At 38.5% G+C, this 15,840-nt stretch overlaps 2 protein-coding genes across 3 annotated transcripts; both read left to right on the forward strand.

Moving 5' to 3' along the window:
• LOC136252485 (uncharacterized) lies at positions 1 to 10,319 on the forward strand. 2 transcript variants are annotated; one of them, XM_066044930.1, is made up of 5 exons: positions 1 to 151; positions 3,327 to 3,694; positions 5,897 to 5,947; positions 7,979 to 8,257; positions 10,168 to 10,319. In XM_066044930.1, the coding sequence occupies exons 2-5, from the start codon at positions 3,373 to 3,375 to the stop codon at positions 10,200 to 10,202; spliced, it is 687 nt and encodes a 228-aa protein (XP_065901002.1). In that variant the 5' UTR covers positions 1 to 151; positions 3,327 to 3,372; the 3' UTR covers positions 10,203 to 10,319. The 2 variants fall into 2 exon arrangements, with proteins under 2 accessions (XP_065901002.1, XP_065900993.1); XM_066044921.1 differs by having other exon boundaries at positions 2 to 151; positions 7,976 to 8,257.
• Positions 10,320 to 10,330: 11 nt separating this feature from the next.
• Positions 10,331 to 13,474, forward strand: LOC136252477 (uncharacterized). The gene is made up of 2 exons (XM_066044913.1): positions 10,331 to 10,754; positions 13,043 to 13,474. The coding sequence occupies exons 1-2, from the start codon at positions 10,412 to 10,414 to the stop codon at positions 13,342 to 13,344; spliced, it is 645 nt and encodes a 214-aa protein (XP_065900985.1). The 5' UTR covers positions 10,331 to 10,411; the 3' UTR covers positions 13,345 to 13,474.
• Positions 13,475 to 15,840: the final 2,366 nt, after the last annotated feature.

Consider the following 15,840-nt stretch of genomic DNA (forward strand, 5'->3'; position numbering starts at 1 on the left):
TTGCGTGACAAGCGTGCACCAAAAAAGTTCTTTGTGACAACCACACTACCTCTCGCATAATATCGTACATACGCCGATAATACAGTCTGTATTAAATAAAATAGCGGGCGTTAATTAGAACAGTGATCGTTTATTGGAGTAGATTCAAAAAGTGAGTTGAAATTGTTTGTACTGTCAGTGTGGGATGATGCGTGTTGCAAATGTTAGCAATCCATACTCGGGTCATTGGTAGATTACGAGTTAGACCGTTTGGGATTTCCTTCCCATTATGACAAAATTGAGCTTTAATAGTGATACATACTACGTATGCGTTATTTTCATCATTTATGGTATGACTCCTATTGGGTCACTATTAGCCATCTACATAACATCACTACATAAAACTGTTCACTATTTCCACCAAACAATCTGGGCAAACCAGCTGAGCTGACTGCCCAGTATCTAATCTTAAATCAAAAGTCAATATGTAGGAAACTACTTGATAAGGCAGCTGGATTTTCAGTTTCATAAAAGATTTTTTCTGGCTATAAGCTGTTTGGAGTGGACGCATGATCAACTCTTTAGCTAATTGTATTTTTTATTTCCTCGCCACACCCACTTTTGGCTTTTGTTATGTTTGTGGTCGCATGTGCCTGAGGACACACCGCATTTGTAAGCAATTTGTAAAATGGTGGTTTCTCTCTAAAATTTATTTGTGGTGTTTTCAGGCTCGGGTGTTTTGGTGCATTGGCGTGAGCAAACAAAGTTTTACAGTAATCCTAGGTCTGGAGTATGCAACATGTTGTGTAGCATATATCAAACATTCCTGATGAATTTGATAGTTTTGGCCAAGCTCAATGAGTATTTTTAAACCAGGCGCACGCCCACAGCCGGCCGAAGGCCTGCTGTGGGCGTGCGCCCGGTTTACTGAAATTGTTTTCGTAAAAGTGTGTGTACCTATCTATCATAGATATTATAGTATAACCACTATGTATCTATCTACCTATGTTTGTCCGTACGCACCCACGTGAGCAAAATCGTTTAATAACAGTAAAAGCAGCTTTTACGTAAGAAGTAAAAGTGAAATGAAGTCTGTATTAAACTTCTGCACAGGTGAACTTTGCTCTGAGGTGGTTTCTTTTCGGCGGACTGAAATACGGGTGTGGTGACTTTCCTCAGACTACCTTCCCCTTGAGGTTTTCAGGCATTTAGCAACTGAAAAACAACGGTGCAGGCCTCGTACACTGCCAGGAAAAGCCTATCGCTTCGAGTTGAAAGGGGGCGTATCCCTTACGTACGCGAACAAAAATGAAGAGCAGCTTTGAGGCTTTGTCGAGAGAATTTGTGGGAAAAAACACGTTAGTCACACTATAAAACAGTTTAGAAGATAGTTTTGTGCGAAATATGTTGGTAAAAGCAGTTTATTTAACAAACGCTTCCTTAGCAGTGCATAGCAACGTAATTGAACGAATTACTAATATTTCATGAATTACGAAATACGAGAAATAGCTAATTATATTATTGCACAACCCAAACTACCCTATTGTAAAGTAGTAATACATAGTTGGTTAATTCATAGTAGTATATACTGTCTATAGTTAATTCCAGATGAGTTAGCTAGCTGCATGGCGCCTGGTCTTTAGAAGTAGCACAACATCAACTTGTTAAATATCCAGTCATGGCAGCTCCCAGCTAGGGCTCCTTCTAGGCAGGTTTGCATTTGCCTAGCATCCATGAAGAAGGTAACACAACCAAATATGCACAAAAAAGAACCTATGGATGTCAAAACCACTGAAGGTAGCCTGTGGTTGTTGTATAGACCTTGGGGTGCATGTTAATTTTCCATATACACTCAGGATCTATTAATTGATAGAAAATGGCAACGGAGTGGCACAGGTGTTTCACTTGTCTGAGTTGTCTCACATTCTTCCCAAATTCTGTATACACTTAGGATCTATCCGCAATGTTAATTGTTAGAAAGTGCACAGAGTGGTAACTATCTCACGTTTCAGCTAACATAGATGAGAGAGTGACTCAGTAACAAAACAGGAGTTCTGTGAAATGCTTTATAATATAGTATTGTAACAATCCTACAGCACATCACAAACAGTGGTTTTTGGGTATGTTACTTTGTACTAACATCAATTATCAGCCTGTACCAGAGCACTGAAGTTCTTAAGGATGAAGAAATTAATATGGTAATGAATGGGATAGTGTTTCAATTTCTTAAAATCAGTAACAATTTTGTGTTTCAAGTTTGTCAGTGGTGTTAATAGGCCATTGCTACATCAGGCTTTCTTGTACAGCCTCATGGCTAATACTGTACAGCGTAATAATTTCCGGGGGGGGGGGATTTTGATGAATTTATGAAATTCGTCAAATTTTTCCTCGTCAAATCTCACGTGACTGGTTAATTACAATACTTAAGTCAGTACATTCGTCAAAATTTTCCTCGTAAATATTTGAAATGAGTGAATTCGTCCACCATCAAATTATTACACTGTACAGTAACACACCCTCAAATGAAGCACACCATTCATAATAGCTACGTAATGAGAAATAATCCAACACTACAAGCTGATAATTGATGATGGTACAAAGTAACATACACAATAACCACTGTTTGTGATGTGCTGTAGGATTATTACCAGAGTCAATTATTACTGCCTGACATAGGCCATTTGTCAGGCAAATATCATGCATGGCCGACCATACTGGAACCTGCCTGACAAAATGTCAGATCAAAATAGAAGGAAGTTAGAGATTATTATAGTGAAGCATTGTCAATCAATTAGACAACAATGATTGTATTATTATAAGTTGAGTCACTCTATTCTATCAATGTATCATAAGGATTTCCAACGAATTGTGTAAAACGGTAGCATATCAATGTCAGGTAATGCTTTAGGTTGCCTGAAATTTTCACTGGGATTTGAAAAAAATTATAATTGTCTCTGACAAATTGTTATTATAAATAAACATTTCACAGAACTCCTGCCTTTTTACTGAGTCGCTCTCTCATCTATGTTAGCTGAAAACGTGAGATAGTTGATACACCTGTTCCACTCTGTGCATTTTCTAACAATTAACATTGCGGATAGATCTTAAGTGTATACAGAAAACTAATTATCGCATGCCCCATTGCATAAGGTCTAATTGATAGTCAGACTTTTTCACCCCTTCTTTGTATTTGTCCTTTATACTTTCACTTAGGCTTGTAGTAAACACCTCATACAGGCTCTACCTTCTAATGTTTAACTACTAACGCAAAGTAACTCTAATGTAGCCAGCTATATTATTCAAATGTATTCATTAAAATACTAACAAACTCTTTTATCTCTCTGCAGGCAATGTGAACAAATCTAAAGAGCCATATAATAGTCAGTGTTCAAGATGGCTACTGAGACAGAGCCTAAAGCTTATGGAGTAGCCATGGACAATTATGAGCAATTAGTTAATACAATTCCAGTGGAAGAGGTGCTCCGGAAATTGCTTACTAAACGAGTGATCAATTTAAGTGACAAGCAAATCATCATGTCGGGAAAAAGTGATGTCAACCGAGCTGAATGTCTTTTGGATAATCACATTATGAAACAGCTTAGTGTTGGACAAGATAGACCATTTCTAGACCTTCTTGATGCGATGAGAGAGAGTGGAAAGTGTGACGATTTAGTGAAGAAGATTTACCAAAAGTTAGGAATGGAAATGCCACAAAGTAAGAACTATTTGCTGTGTATTTTTAGTCAGTATTTTAACAAGATACAGTAAGTTAAAAAGTTTGCTCTGGTGAGGGAAAGGCCCTATAAAGATGGTCAGATGATATTGTAGTTGTTCAGTAATTATACATATAAGTGATTGTGGTATACTGTATTCCTTCTTGTGTACAGTCTAGATGTTTTCCACAAATTTCAAATACTGTCTTTAACCCAGTATAAGGCCTATACAGTACCTGGCTTGGTAGACTGAATCTTGTGGGTTATGTGCTTTAATTAGGGTACTGTAATGGTTACAGATAGACCTAGTGCAGGTCCTTACATGTACAATAGTGTAGTACAGCCACAACATCAAACCATAAGTTAACCTAGAATGGACCTTATCTGCATTGACGTCACAACATAAGAATGGTAGCAGATAGTGTGAGGAATTTGTACACAGTTGTATTGGGAGAGATGGCATTTCACTGTGATAACATTTATTTACAGCAGCAAGGGGCAAGGTGAGGCATACGTACTTACAAGGCAAATGCGCACAGTTTTGCATGCATATCAAAACTTAGGTCTGGTTTTGCCTGGTGGAGTTATTGTGTAGTACCACATCACAATAACTGGCCTCTTACCTTCATTATCGAATGGATCCATGTCGTGAAAGCCAAAAATGAAGCTCACTTTGGTTACTATGGGTGAATACATGATGATAACCCATTGTTCTCTTGTGTGGGTTCACCAGTTATATGATTATGTTACAAAAATGTAAACAAACAAGTATACGGAAAATTAGCAGGGATCATAGAATAAGCTATTCATCGTACAGTACAGTATTAGGTATCATAAAGGTTTGAGCTTTTTGGTCAATAATATAACCCTAAAAAAAAAAAACAGCCTCACAATGCCTTCATGATGCTGGTAAGGTATAAGCAAGCCCAAAAGTGTCTGCAAAGTACAGCTATAATGCTACTGGCTTGGTTTTTTCACTGTTCAACATAGCTTCAGCCCAACTGGTGCCTTTTGGCATACAGCTGTTACACAGTACGTGCAATGCATGTTTCATGGACTTACCTGTGTCCTCTTTTGTGTCCCATCCATTTATCTATCTTTGCTGACAGCGAAAGGTGTCGATTTGCAGTAGCGTAGCATGATTGCTTCCTTATGTAATGGGAATCGTCCAAATTTCTGTTGAAACTAGATTGATTGTAGAGTTTCTTCACATTGTGTTCTTTGTTGTACTGCTGTATAACGGACTGAACATAGCTACAAACAGCATAGTGGCACTTTGGTTTCAGTAATAATTGATAGTTGGGGTGTGCGTTCAGATGCAAAATTAATTTAATGGCATGCTTGGGGACTAGTGTCATTCGTCCTTTTTGTGTGGTCATAATTGTGTCATTAAAAAGGTAAACAAACAAGTAGAAAGAGAAAAAAAGAAAGAGTTTTCAGTCTGATTAGGGATCATAGCAATAAAAAGTAGTGAAACAAGAGAGGTCGCATACACCTGCAGATATACTAGTGACATTTATTCCCTAATTTAATCATAGGCACGGACCGAAGCAGGATTAAATCTCCTCCGCAGCCTCCCTTGTGCCAACACATTTTTCTCGTGAGATATATAGTACAGTAGACCCTCGGTTATCCGGCCCCCGTTTATCCGGCCCCCGTTTATCCGGAACCTCGATTATCCGGAATTGAAAATGACTGTTCTATTAGAGTATTTTGAGTATAGGTGTGCGTTCTATTAGAGTATTTCAATGGAGCTCTGTATATAAATGTATGGGCTTCAATTATCCGAACTATTCACTTATCCGAACACTTTTATCATTGCCTGAGAACAAAGGGGTTCGGATAACCGAGGGTCTACTGTATAGTGTTCTGCGGGGTACCTAGTCCCGGATGACTCATATACACCTGGGTAGCACCTGGGTAGAGTGTACAGGGGTCTCGATCAGCTGGCCAATTATATGGAAGCTGAAAGCTTGTGTGTGTTGTGTATGTACTGTGTAGTCAGCCCCTTTCCTCTTTTCACTGCTTTGGGAACTGACCCAGTGAAAGAGGGTGGTGGGAGGTTGGCTACGTGTTTGTGTGTGTGCGTGCGTGTGTGTGTGCGTGCGTGTGTGCGTGCGTGTGTGTGTGCGTGCGTGTGTGTGTGCGTGCGTGCGTGTGTGTGTGTGCATATATACCATTATATGCTATATATTACTGCACAGGTATGCAACAAAGAGGTGATATTGACCATGGAGATACATCTTCATTTCAAGGTATGTTTGGGACCTACTTGACATGGTCACTATAATGAGGTGGTCTTATTAATGAGGTCATGAAGTACACCTTAGCTAAGTTTGGGACCTACTTGACATGGTCACTATAATGAGGTGGTCTTATTAATGAGGTCATGAAGTACACCTTAGCTAAGTTTGGGACCTACTTGACATGGTCACTATAATGAGGTGGTTTTATTAATGAGGTCATGAGGTACACCTTAGCTTTGTTTGGGACCTACTTGACATGGTCACTATAATGAGGTGGTCTTATTAATGAGGTCATGAAGTACACCTTAGCTATGTTTGGGACCTACTTGACATGGTCACTGTAATGAGGTGGTCTTATTAATGAGGTCATGAAGTACACCTTAGCTAAGTTTGGGACCTACTTGACATGGTCACTATAATGAGGTGGTCTTATTAATGAGGTCATGAGGTACACCTTAGCTTTGTTTGGGACCTACTTGACATGGTCACTATAATGAGGTGGTCTTATTAATGAGGTCATGAAGTACACCTTAGCTATGTTTGGGACCTACTTGACATGGTCACTGTAATGAGGTGGTCTTATTAATGAGATCATGAAGTACACCTTAGCTAAGTTTGGGACCTACTTGACATGGTCACTATAATGAGGTGGTCTTATTAATGAGGTCATGAAGTACACCTTAGCTAAGTTTGGGGCCTACTTGACATGGTCACTATAATGAGGTGGTTTTATTAATGAGGTCATGAGGTACACCTTAGCTATGTTTGGGACCTACTTGACATGGTCACTATAATGAGGTGGTCTTATTAATGAGGTCATGAAGTACACCTTAGCTATGTTTGGGACCTACTTGACATGGTCACTGTAATGAGGTGGTCTTATTAATGAGGTCATGAAGTACACCTTAGCTAAGTTTGGGACCTACTTGACATGGTCACTATAATGAGGTGGTCTTATTAATGAGATCATGAAGTACACCTTAGCTATGTTTGGGACCTACTTGACATGGTCACTGTAATGAGGTGCTTTTAATAATGAGGTCATGAAGTACACCTTAGCTATGTTTGGGACCTACTTGACATGGTCACTATAATGAGGTGGTCTTATTAATGAGATCATGAAGTACACCTTAGCTAAGTTTGGGACCTACTTGACATGGTCACTATAATGAGGTGGTCTTATTAATGAGATCATGAAGTACACCTTAGCTAAGTTTGGGACCTACTTGACATGGTCACTGTAATGAGGTGGTCTTATTAATGAGGTCATGAAGTACACCTTAGCTATGTTTGGGACCTACTTGACATGGTCACTATAATGAGGTGGTCTTATTAATGAGATCATGAAGTACACCTTAGCTAAGTTTGGGACCTACTTGACATGGTCACTGTAATGAGGTGGTCTTATTAATGAGGTCATGAAGTACACCTTAGCTATGTTTGGGACCTACTTGACATGGTCACTATAATGAGGTGGTTTTATTAATGAGATCATGAAGTACACCTTAGCTAAGTTTGGGACCTACTTGACATGGTCACTGTAATGAGGTGGTTTTATTAATGAGGTCATGAAGTACACCTTAGCTAAGTTTGGGACCTACTTGACATGGTCACTATAATGAGGTGGTCTTATTAATGAGGTCATGAAAAGTATACCTTAGCTATGTTTGGGACCTACTTGACATGGTCACTATAATGAGGTGGTCTTATTAATGAGCTCATGAAGTACACCTTAGCTATGTTTGGGACCTACTTGACATGGTCACTATAATGAGGTGGTCTTATTAATGAAGTCTTGAAGTACACCTTAGCTATGTTTGGGACCTACTTGACATGGTCACTGTAATGAGGTGGTCTTATTAATGAAGTCATGAAGTACACCTTAGCTATGTTTGGGACCTACTTGACATGGTCACTATAATGAGGTGGTCTTATTAATGAAGTCATGAAGTACACCTTAGCTGTTTGGAATGGTAAATATACTGTGGTGTTTACAAGTGATTCACTTGTAATCATTGTGGTGTCTTATTTCAACAGAAGGAGATTCCTATGAGATTATTGAAGAAGTACTTAGCAACAAGAGAGTATTCCTCACCCAGAATCTTTCATCTAATGACCTTGTGGATTATCTCGTACAAGAGAGGATGATCGATGACTCAATCCATCAGAAGCTCGGAATGCCCTGCTTCACACCGATGGAGAAGAACAGATGGATTATTGACAGCTTGGTAACAGGACCTCCCAATACCTTTAAGAGGTTTTGTGCTATCCTGCGTAAAGTGAAGAAATATAATTACATCGCTGAAGAGTTGGAAAGAGGTATACATTTTAATGATGTTGATCAGTGCACTTAAGGTGGTTTCAAGCAATATATATTTGTGAAAGTTGTAAAATTTCAAGACAGTGGGTTGGTTGGTTGGTTGGCACTTAATAGAAATATAAACAACACTCAGTACTAGCAAGGGCAGACATGGCACTAGCTCACTCGCAGCCATAGTGCATTTTGGAAAGATATTTTATTGGTGAGCAGTAGTGGTTAATGCATGTGAGGCCGGGCTTGTGTTCATAGTTTGTGGTGATAGTTTTAGCTCATTTATTACATATGGATTTACCCTTGGTATGCAGAGTATTAAAAGTTATGTCAATGAAGCAGCTAATATGCCCATAGTAGCACCATTGATTTACTATATACAGTGGACCCTGTGGTAACAGGTCACCTGGATATAGCAGTCACCTTTGACGTGGTAACGAGGTCCCAAATATGTTTTGATACAAGTGTATGCACTGTGTAGCATATAAATTACTGTCACACTACCTTACAACGTGCAGGTTAGAGTCTTGTTCAGCAAATAAATCTGACACCTCATCCACTATTGGCACACTTCTGTATTCAATGACCTGGCAACAAGTAGCAAGTTATATCAAGCTCATTTTTTGTTTTGCTGTTTCTATAGTGATTATAATTATTCTCACATGATTAAACTCACAATTAAACATGTGGCAAGAACTTTGAAACACAGAAATGAAGTTACTTTTGTTCATCACTTTGTCACAATGAAGTAAGCAATTAAGTCAGTGTTGATTTAAACTCTCCAAGTAGCCCAGTGAACAGACTTTCGATCATTAGGAGTAAAGTTACCCACCTAATGTTGCCATGGGTGCCCATATTGTTCTAATTTGTAAACACGCATAACCCAAAAGTTTAAAACTTGCATCTTAGATACTTCTATGAGCTTCAATTAGAAGTACGGCACTGTTCAAATGTAACGTTGTCTCATGAAAGTGTTAGCGATTAGAAAGCTTGCTAATTAAAGAGTTATGGTTATGTGCGGCTTTACACTACCTTCTTTGACTAGCCGTCACAATGCCTCCATCTTGGGCTTTATGTGTCGTCTTTTGGATGATGAAGGGCAAGGTAACCTTCAAACTTTCCAGCCAACTTTTAAGACAGATTACACAGCTTTGATCCAGCTAGCCATCTTTGTTTTCAGAACCTCTCCAATTTTCGAACACTGAACCACTTTCGTTGTAGCTGGCAAGTAACTGTAGTAACTTTGTGGGACTCAATCCCAGCAGAGCTTCTGTTACAACGAAATTGTAAGGGATGGAGAGTTGTTTTCAAAGAACTATCGTTATGTGATGTATAGTAACTGTATGGTGTATGTATAAACAAGGTTTAACAAACACAAAAAAGGGTGTGACACCTGTTTTACTTGAGCAAGTTTTTTAATTGCTTGCACTCTCGCAAGACAACATTGTGTTGTGAGCAGTACCATATATAGCTGTTTTCTCAGATTGGCATCTGAACATTCCCAGTCAAAAGTTATACTCTAATGCAACATTCACCATTACAGTAGTATCTATAATTATTATGTAACAATATAATGTTACAATAATGAGGAGTTTATAAAAGATTATGAACCCAGATACAGTAATGTCATGAAGTTTCCACAATGAAGTACTATGGGGACATGTTACTCCAGTATTTACAAGTGTATCAATCAAAAGGTTACAGTCTTATTGAGTAGATGTGTATGCCATGTGTGTACCTTGCATATATCTGTGGCTGCTAGCTATAGAGAGTGGTGACTACTTTGTAAGTGTGTTAACAGGCTACAACACAAAATTATAATGTAGTCTTTACTGTATTTCTTGTGCTTTTAACATGGTATCCATAGGACAGGGAATGTGTAGACTGTACACTTAATATATCACTTATTTTGTTGCAGAGAGAGCCAGTGTCATCTCCAGGCATCCACATTAGAAACTACGCCTTGGAATTTTTCAGAATAGTGAATTAGAAGACTTAACAAATTATCTGTATTGTTTGTATGTGTTTTTGAGTATTTTATAATTACACTTTGTATGAATTTTCGTTCAATTGTGAAAACCACAATCGGATTTTATCCCACCACAGCTAGCTCGAAGGTAATTCCCCTAGTTTTTTCTTCGATTCTTGTGATCTACGTATTTATGGCGGTACCTCCTAGCGATGTTTCTGGTGAAGTGGACACAGAGGCAGAATTGAGCGCATTGGCTGCGTGTTTTGATAAACTCACATGGGCGTTGCCACTGAACGACATAACTCCGAAGTTGATAGCGAAGCGAGTGATGACTATTCCTGACAAACAAGAAATAGCGACAATGTCTAGTGATAAACAAAAGGTCACGTACTTTCTTGAGAAGTGCATCCAAAAGCCTCTGTCTTGTGGGGACAGAAAGAACTTTGACCATCTAATGGATATCATGAGGCAAAACAGAAAGGCGGCTTTCCTAGTAGAGGAACTGGAGAAAGAACTTGCACCACCTCCAGCTGGTGAGTGATTGTGACGTGTATTGTAAAGTACACTGAATATGAGAGGCCCAACGCTTTGTTGAATGTGTAATCTGAACAAGAAAACCAGAGACTGAGCAGTGCTTATGTCTTTAATTTGACTGAAGCAGCTCTGAAATCACAGAATTTGTGTAGACCACTCTAGTGTTACAAACATGAAGTAGGACCCAGTACTTACGGTGCTGCATACTTAAAAAGTTATGACCACCAGAACTAATACAAACTGCATGTGTACAGAGTTTCACTTTAATAGACGATGATCAGCTACATTCATGTGGGTATAACTTTGTACGTAGGTTTAAGTCAAGGCAGTACATTTCGAATGAAAATCAGGTCAAATGCAATAGTGAGAAATCATAATACAATGGTCATTGAGCCCCTCAATTAGATAGACACTGTAATGTACTACTGTATATATGTAGGGTTCTGCCCACACTGTAGCCAAAGTAGCCACACACTACTTTACAATGGTCAGTGCTCACAACTTTGGACCAGTACAAATTACTGATGTGTTTGTGCTTACAGCACTTTGCAGCAGCCAATTTTGTTAACATCTTCTGGAAAAAATCCTACACATTAACCCCTAAGTTGTCCGACCCTCTTTTGTCCATACCCTCATTTATTTAAAAATATGAAATATTATCATACAGTACGACAGACTTTTTGCACTTCAAAAAACACCCTTGCAATATGTTTACCCCCAAAACAACCACAGTACTGCTGTAATGATGCTGTACCTTGATTAAACGAAGCGAAAAGTCGAATGTTTCGATGTACATTGAGTTTTAAATTTTTTGGAATTCACCTGACTTGCTCTAAGACCTTGCGCTTAATATTTGTGGTGTGCATCATCATAGATATTATAGCTATGTATAATATCTATGGTAAGACTGCTAGTAGCCAAGGAGTCTTCTATGACATTTATTAATGCTAGATAGTCGTTTCATAGTTTATTTTTATTTTATTTATTTAGTTTTTTGCGAGATAGCTAATTATGCGCATGCATTTCAGGGGAAGATCCAATATTCTAAAAGAGGGGTTTTATTCTTAATGGTCGACTCTCCAACGATGCTTTACTGTTAAATCATTAATATATATTTAAGCCTTCAGAAATGTAGCTGAAACCTTTAACAGTTGCTGTAATAGTTTGAAAAGACAATACGATAATTACTTCTAGAGGCGTGTGATGGTAAAGGATAGCAGCTTCTAGTGATATTTGTACTATGTGGAAAACTAAGAGTATATAGTTAGCTAGCTAGGCATAAAAAGTAAACAAACTATTTTAAAAATAATTTAAATTGAAAGGAAGTAGGGATTGGCATGGAAACCAGCTCAAAAATGTTACAGCTGAAATGAGAATGATCCATGCAACAAAAAGTCTTGAGTGGTGATGGCTAGCATAGCAAATCCACACACACAACTACAATTTATCTGGTTATTGTATTAGGGTGACTGCTTTATTAGGATATTTTGATCTTCTAAATATATATGACTGGATCTACGAAAACTGTTCTTATCGCCCAACACAGGAAGTTTGATTTTTTCTCAAACTTAATGAATGCACTATCAAGTTTCACTGTCACGGTCGACCAGAGTAAAGTGGTCTGCTTTTGCTGGCTACTTTTTTAAAGCACAGTGGCGAGCCATACGAGTGGTCTGGGGTCTTAATGGAGCCCTGGCCAACCAGGAAATGCCTGTGTGTGGCTGTACAGCTCTGTGGTGTTGGACAATGACCTGTGCTGTAAATTTCCTTTCATTTTAGCCAGTTCTGAGCTCTGAATGGCCCATAACTTGGCCTAATTCATCCCAACACAATCCTTTTCAATTTTTGAACACCATCTTGCCCGCCTTCCAGAGCCCCACGCCTCCCACCCTTTTGGCAGCTCACCTGATACAGTCAACCTCGGTTTAAAAACTATCTAAATTGGTGGGAAACTTAGCTGTTGACAACTTCTTTAGTGGATGATCAGGAAGGTAAGAAATTGTTGTAAAACGTGTGAAAATTTGGTATGCGTAGCTACCACCATTGTCCAGCTACAACACTCTGAATATATAAAACCAGCATTTCTCAATACTTTTAAATGGACGATAAGACCGGTTTTCCCAGAGACAGTCACACATATTGTTTTCAAAAAGCCTCAGGTGACTCACACAGTGAGCACGGTCATACTATTTTGTATAAGTGCAGCTATTTTTAGCATTTAGTGCTTTAAGTAATATTGTGTCATCTTTTGAGCATCTGTTACTGATATTTCCCACCGTATCTATAGAGCCTATTACAAACATGAAGTTGATCCGTATAATTGTTGTGCCACAACTAACTGCTCACTGGGAAATAGTTGCTACTGCTCTCAAGTTCACTCCATCAGATATAGACACTATAGCACAAAGCCACAATGGAGACCAAAGGAATTGCTGTATTGAATTACTGGAGCAATGGATTGACAGTAACAGTGATAAAGGATTGAGGCCTAGCACATGGCCGGTATTACTGAAGGCCATAACTGGTGTTGGACTGACTGGCGAAGCTGATATGATCAAGAAATCTCTTGAGAAAGAAAACGTGATATGACTTTGCCATTACTTTTATAGCTTATTAGTGTATGTATATGTGCATACGGGTACGTTTTAACACTTAGTAATGTAGTTGCATAGTTTGAAGCTTACTGAAATCACATTAAAATGTTTTACATACAATTTAACTAGTATATGTGTAAAGTAAATGTCAACTTGTTGGCAAAAATTAATATGGCTTGCGTAGTGTGCGTGTGTTTTACTAATGACATTGTTTGATTTAACATGCATAATTTTACGCTAGTAGTCCAGCAGCTATTAATGTGTATAACTATTTGCTTCACTGTTGGTTGAATCAGTTATTCCCAGTCTCCCACTATTCTGTTTTCTACGTATGTTCAAATGTTTTTTGGCAAATCAATTAGAGAATAATTCCAAGTACAACTACATACCAGTTATTCACATGAATACAAATGCAACAACAATAACAATACCAATAAACTTTGATACGAGTAATGGAAGTTGTATTGGCAACAATGTATGCACACTATTATATGAAATTAATGAAATAGTTACAATATACTTTTGAAACATGTTGTTGTAGACCTTCAGTGCTGGTCACTGTGAAGTGTTAATAATAAATAAATAATAAAAACCCAAAACTGTGTTCTGCTATTATAGCACATCACCTGATCTTGTTTACTGAACATAGAGTTGTAGCTGATCAATCAATATGGCCCCAGCCCAGTAAGCATGCCATCCACATATTCTAGCTTCTATATCACTTGTTGTGGTTCCGCTCAACTCTCGGTAGAACCATGGTTGGGTGGGGTTGTCACAGCAGGTACTAGTGAAGCAGTCAGATCCATCCCACAATGGGTCATTGAGGTAATAGACAGAGTTACTGTAAGTATCAATAACTCCTGATTCACAGTAATAGTTAGCTCCAACAAAGGGGGGAGAAGTTTGATGTCCACCAGCACATGGACAGTTGAAATCAACATTTGTAAAATTATCATATAACCCCACAACATAAGTCCATACGTGTTGACGAGGGCTACCATATGTGACTGATAGACCATCAGCATAGTAGCCATCAATACCTTGACCATGGCGGTGATATGCATAGAAACCTATTGTTGGCCCCTTCTGATATCCTCTTGCTCTACCACACACTCTCTGATAACTTGTTCCATTAGTGGAGAAGAAAGAAGAGGAACAAGTGCCAGTGTCATCACTGAATCTACGACAGAAACTAACATCTGAGTGATTACCACTTCGCCATCCACTGGGGCAAACATCCCCGGCACTGATATCAATGTTGGCTATCCTTCTCCATCCTCCACTCACACCAGCATCACCAGCAAGACAACTGGCAATAGCCAACATGTCACAATATGTCCAATGGTTGTCGTTAATACGATAGTAACCTGACTTGTCACGAATTTCAGGATAATCATTAAAGATGACCTCACAAGATGATCCAGTATAAGTCATCCCACAATACACTTGAGTGGGACCATCAGTGATCCAGTAATATCCTGACATATCCCTACTCTCAGGGTTCATATTGTAGATGTATTCACAAGACTCACCAGGGTAGAAGGGATGGTTGAATGTATACTGAGTACACTGATCAGTAGCCATCACCAGTTCCTTAGTGAGGATCATTATTATAATGTAATAAACCAACATCATCATGGATAGTGAACACTACACTACAATGCTATCTCTAATAAATGTTTAACACCGATAATGTAAAATTAGTTTATACTGTATGGCAACGCCCATAATAGTTTACACAATTCAATCCTACTAAGTTTACATTCCTTTCCATATTTGGCAGGCAAGTAAACATGTTCATAAGCTGACACACCCAAACTTTAGTAGACCATGAATCAACAACTGCAATATACACAAGTCTTTCACACTGAGTGTCCATTTTGTACCATAGTGTGCAACATTGATCATACCCAAATGGTATGGGTATATGTACATGTATAACTGATCAAAGGTTATTATATTTCATTGATACAGTAAGTACACACAACAGTGGTGGGATTGGACAATGTGAAATATGGGAAACCAGTGGGACAAAGAGACTCATGGTTTATTGTTTAATATTTCATTGCAAATTATCATTCGCTAGCAATTTCTCACTGTTAATTAAAGCATACCATTGAGTCTTTAGAAATGCAGTGAATATGAAGATGTTGGCTGTTTCAAAAAATTTTTCAGCAAACATATAGTTTTGCCGCTACTGCAAGTGTTTACAGTAAGAATTTGTCAATGGCTCATCAGATAATACTAAGGTTCTTTCAAAGGGGAAGCATCCATGGAACCCCTCTGGATCCACCTGTGGAAACATGCATGCAAGTCCTTCACAAAAGTCATGTGATCCAGTGATGGGCAGATCAAAGGCTACAATGTTACATCATGAAACCAGTATATGGTATAAAGATGGTATATGGTGTACATAACTTTTATTTGTTTGTGTATCAAAGTCATGATTTTACAAGCAAGACAATTAAGACAACTTGCTCGATGGCCCATA

The sequence above is a fragment of the Dysidea avara genome, chromosome 1 (assembly GCF_963678975.1).
Source record: "Dysidea avara chromosome 1, odDysAvar1.4, whole genome shotgun sequence".
In the NCBI taxonomy this organism is placed as follows: Eukaryota; Metazoa; Porifera; class Demospongiae; order Dictyoceratida; family Dysideidae; genus Dysidea; species Dysidea avara.

Excerpts from the sequence above, each read along its gene's own strand:
- LOC136252485 (XM_066044921.1), top strand. The coding sequence starts at position 3,373 with ATGGCTACTGAGACAGAGCCTAAAGCTTATGGAGTAGCCATGGACAAT. Across the intron at positions 5,948-7,975 it reads AGATACATCTTCATTTCAAG|AAGGAGATTCCTATGAGATT; the intron begins GTATGTTTGGGA and ends TTATTTCAACAG. Across the intron at positions 8,258-10,167 it reads CGCTGAAGAGTTGGAAAGAG|AGAGAGCCAGTGTCATCTCC; the intron begins GTATACATTTTA and ends ATTTTGTTGCAG.
- LOC136252477 (XM_066044913.1), top strand. The coding sequence starts at position 10,412 with ATGGCGGTACCTCCTAGCGATGTTTCTGGTGAAGTGGACACAGAGGCA. Across the intron at positions 10,755-13,042 it reads ACTTGCACCACCTCCAGCTG|AGCCTATTACAAACATGAAG; the intron begins GTGAGTGATTGT and ends CCGTATCTATAG.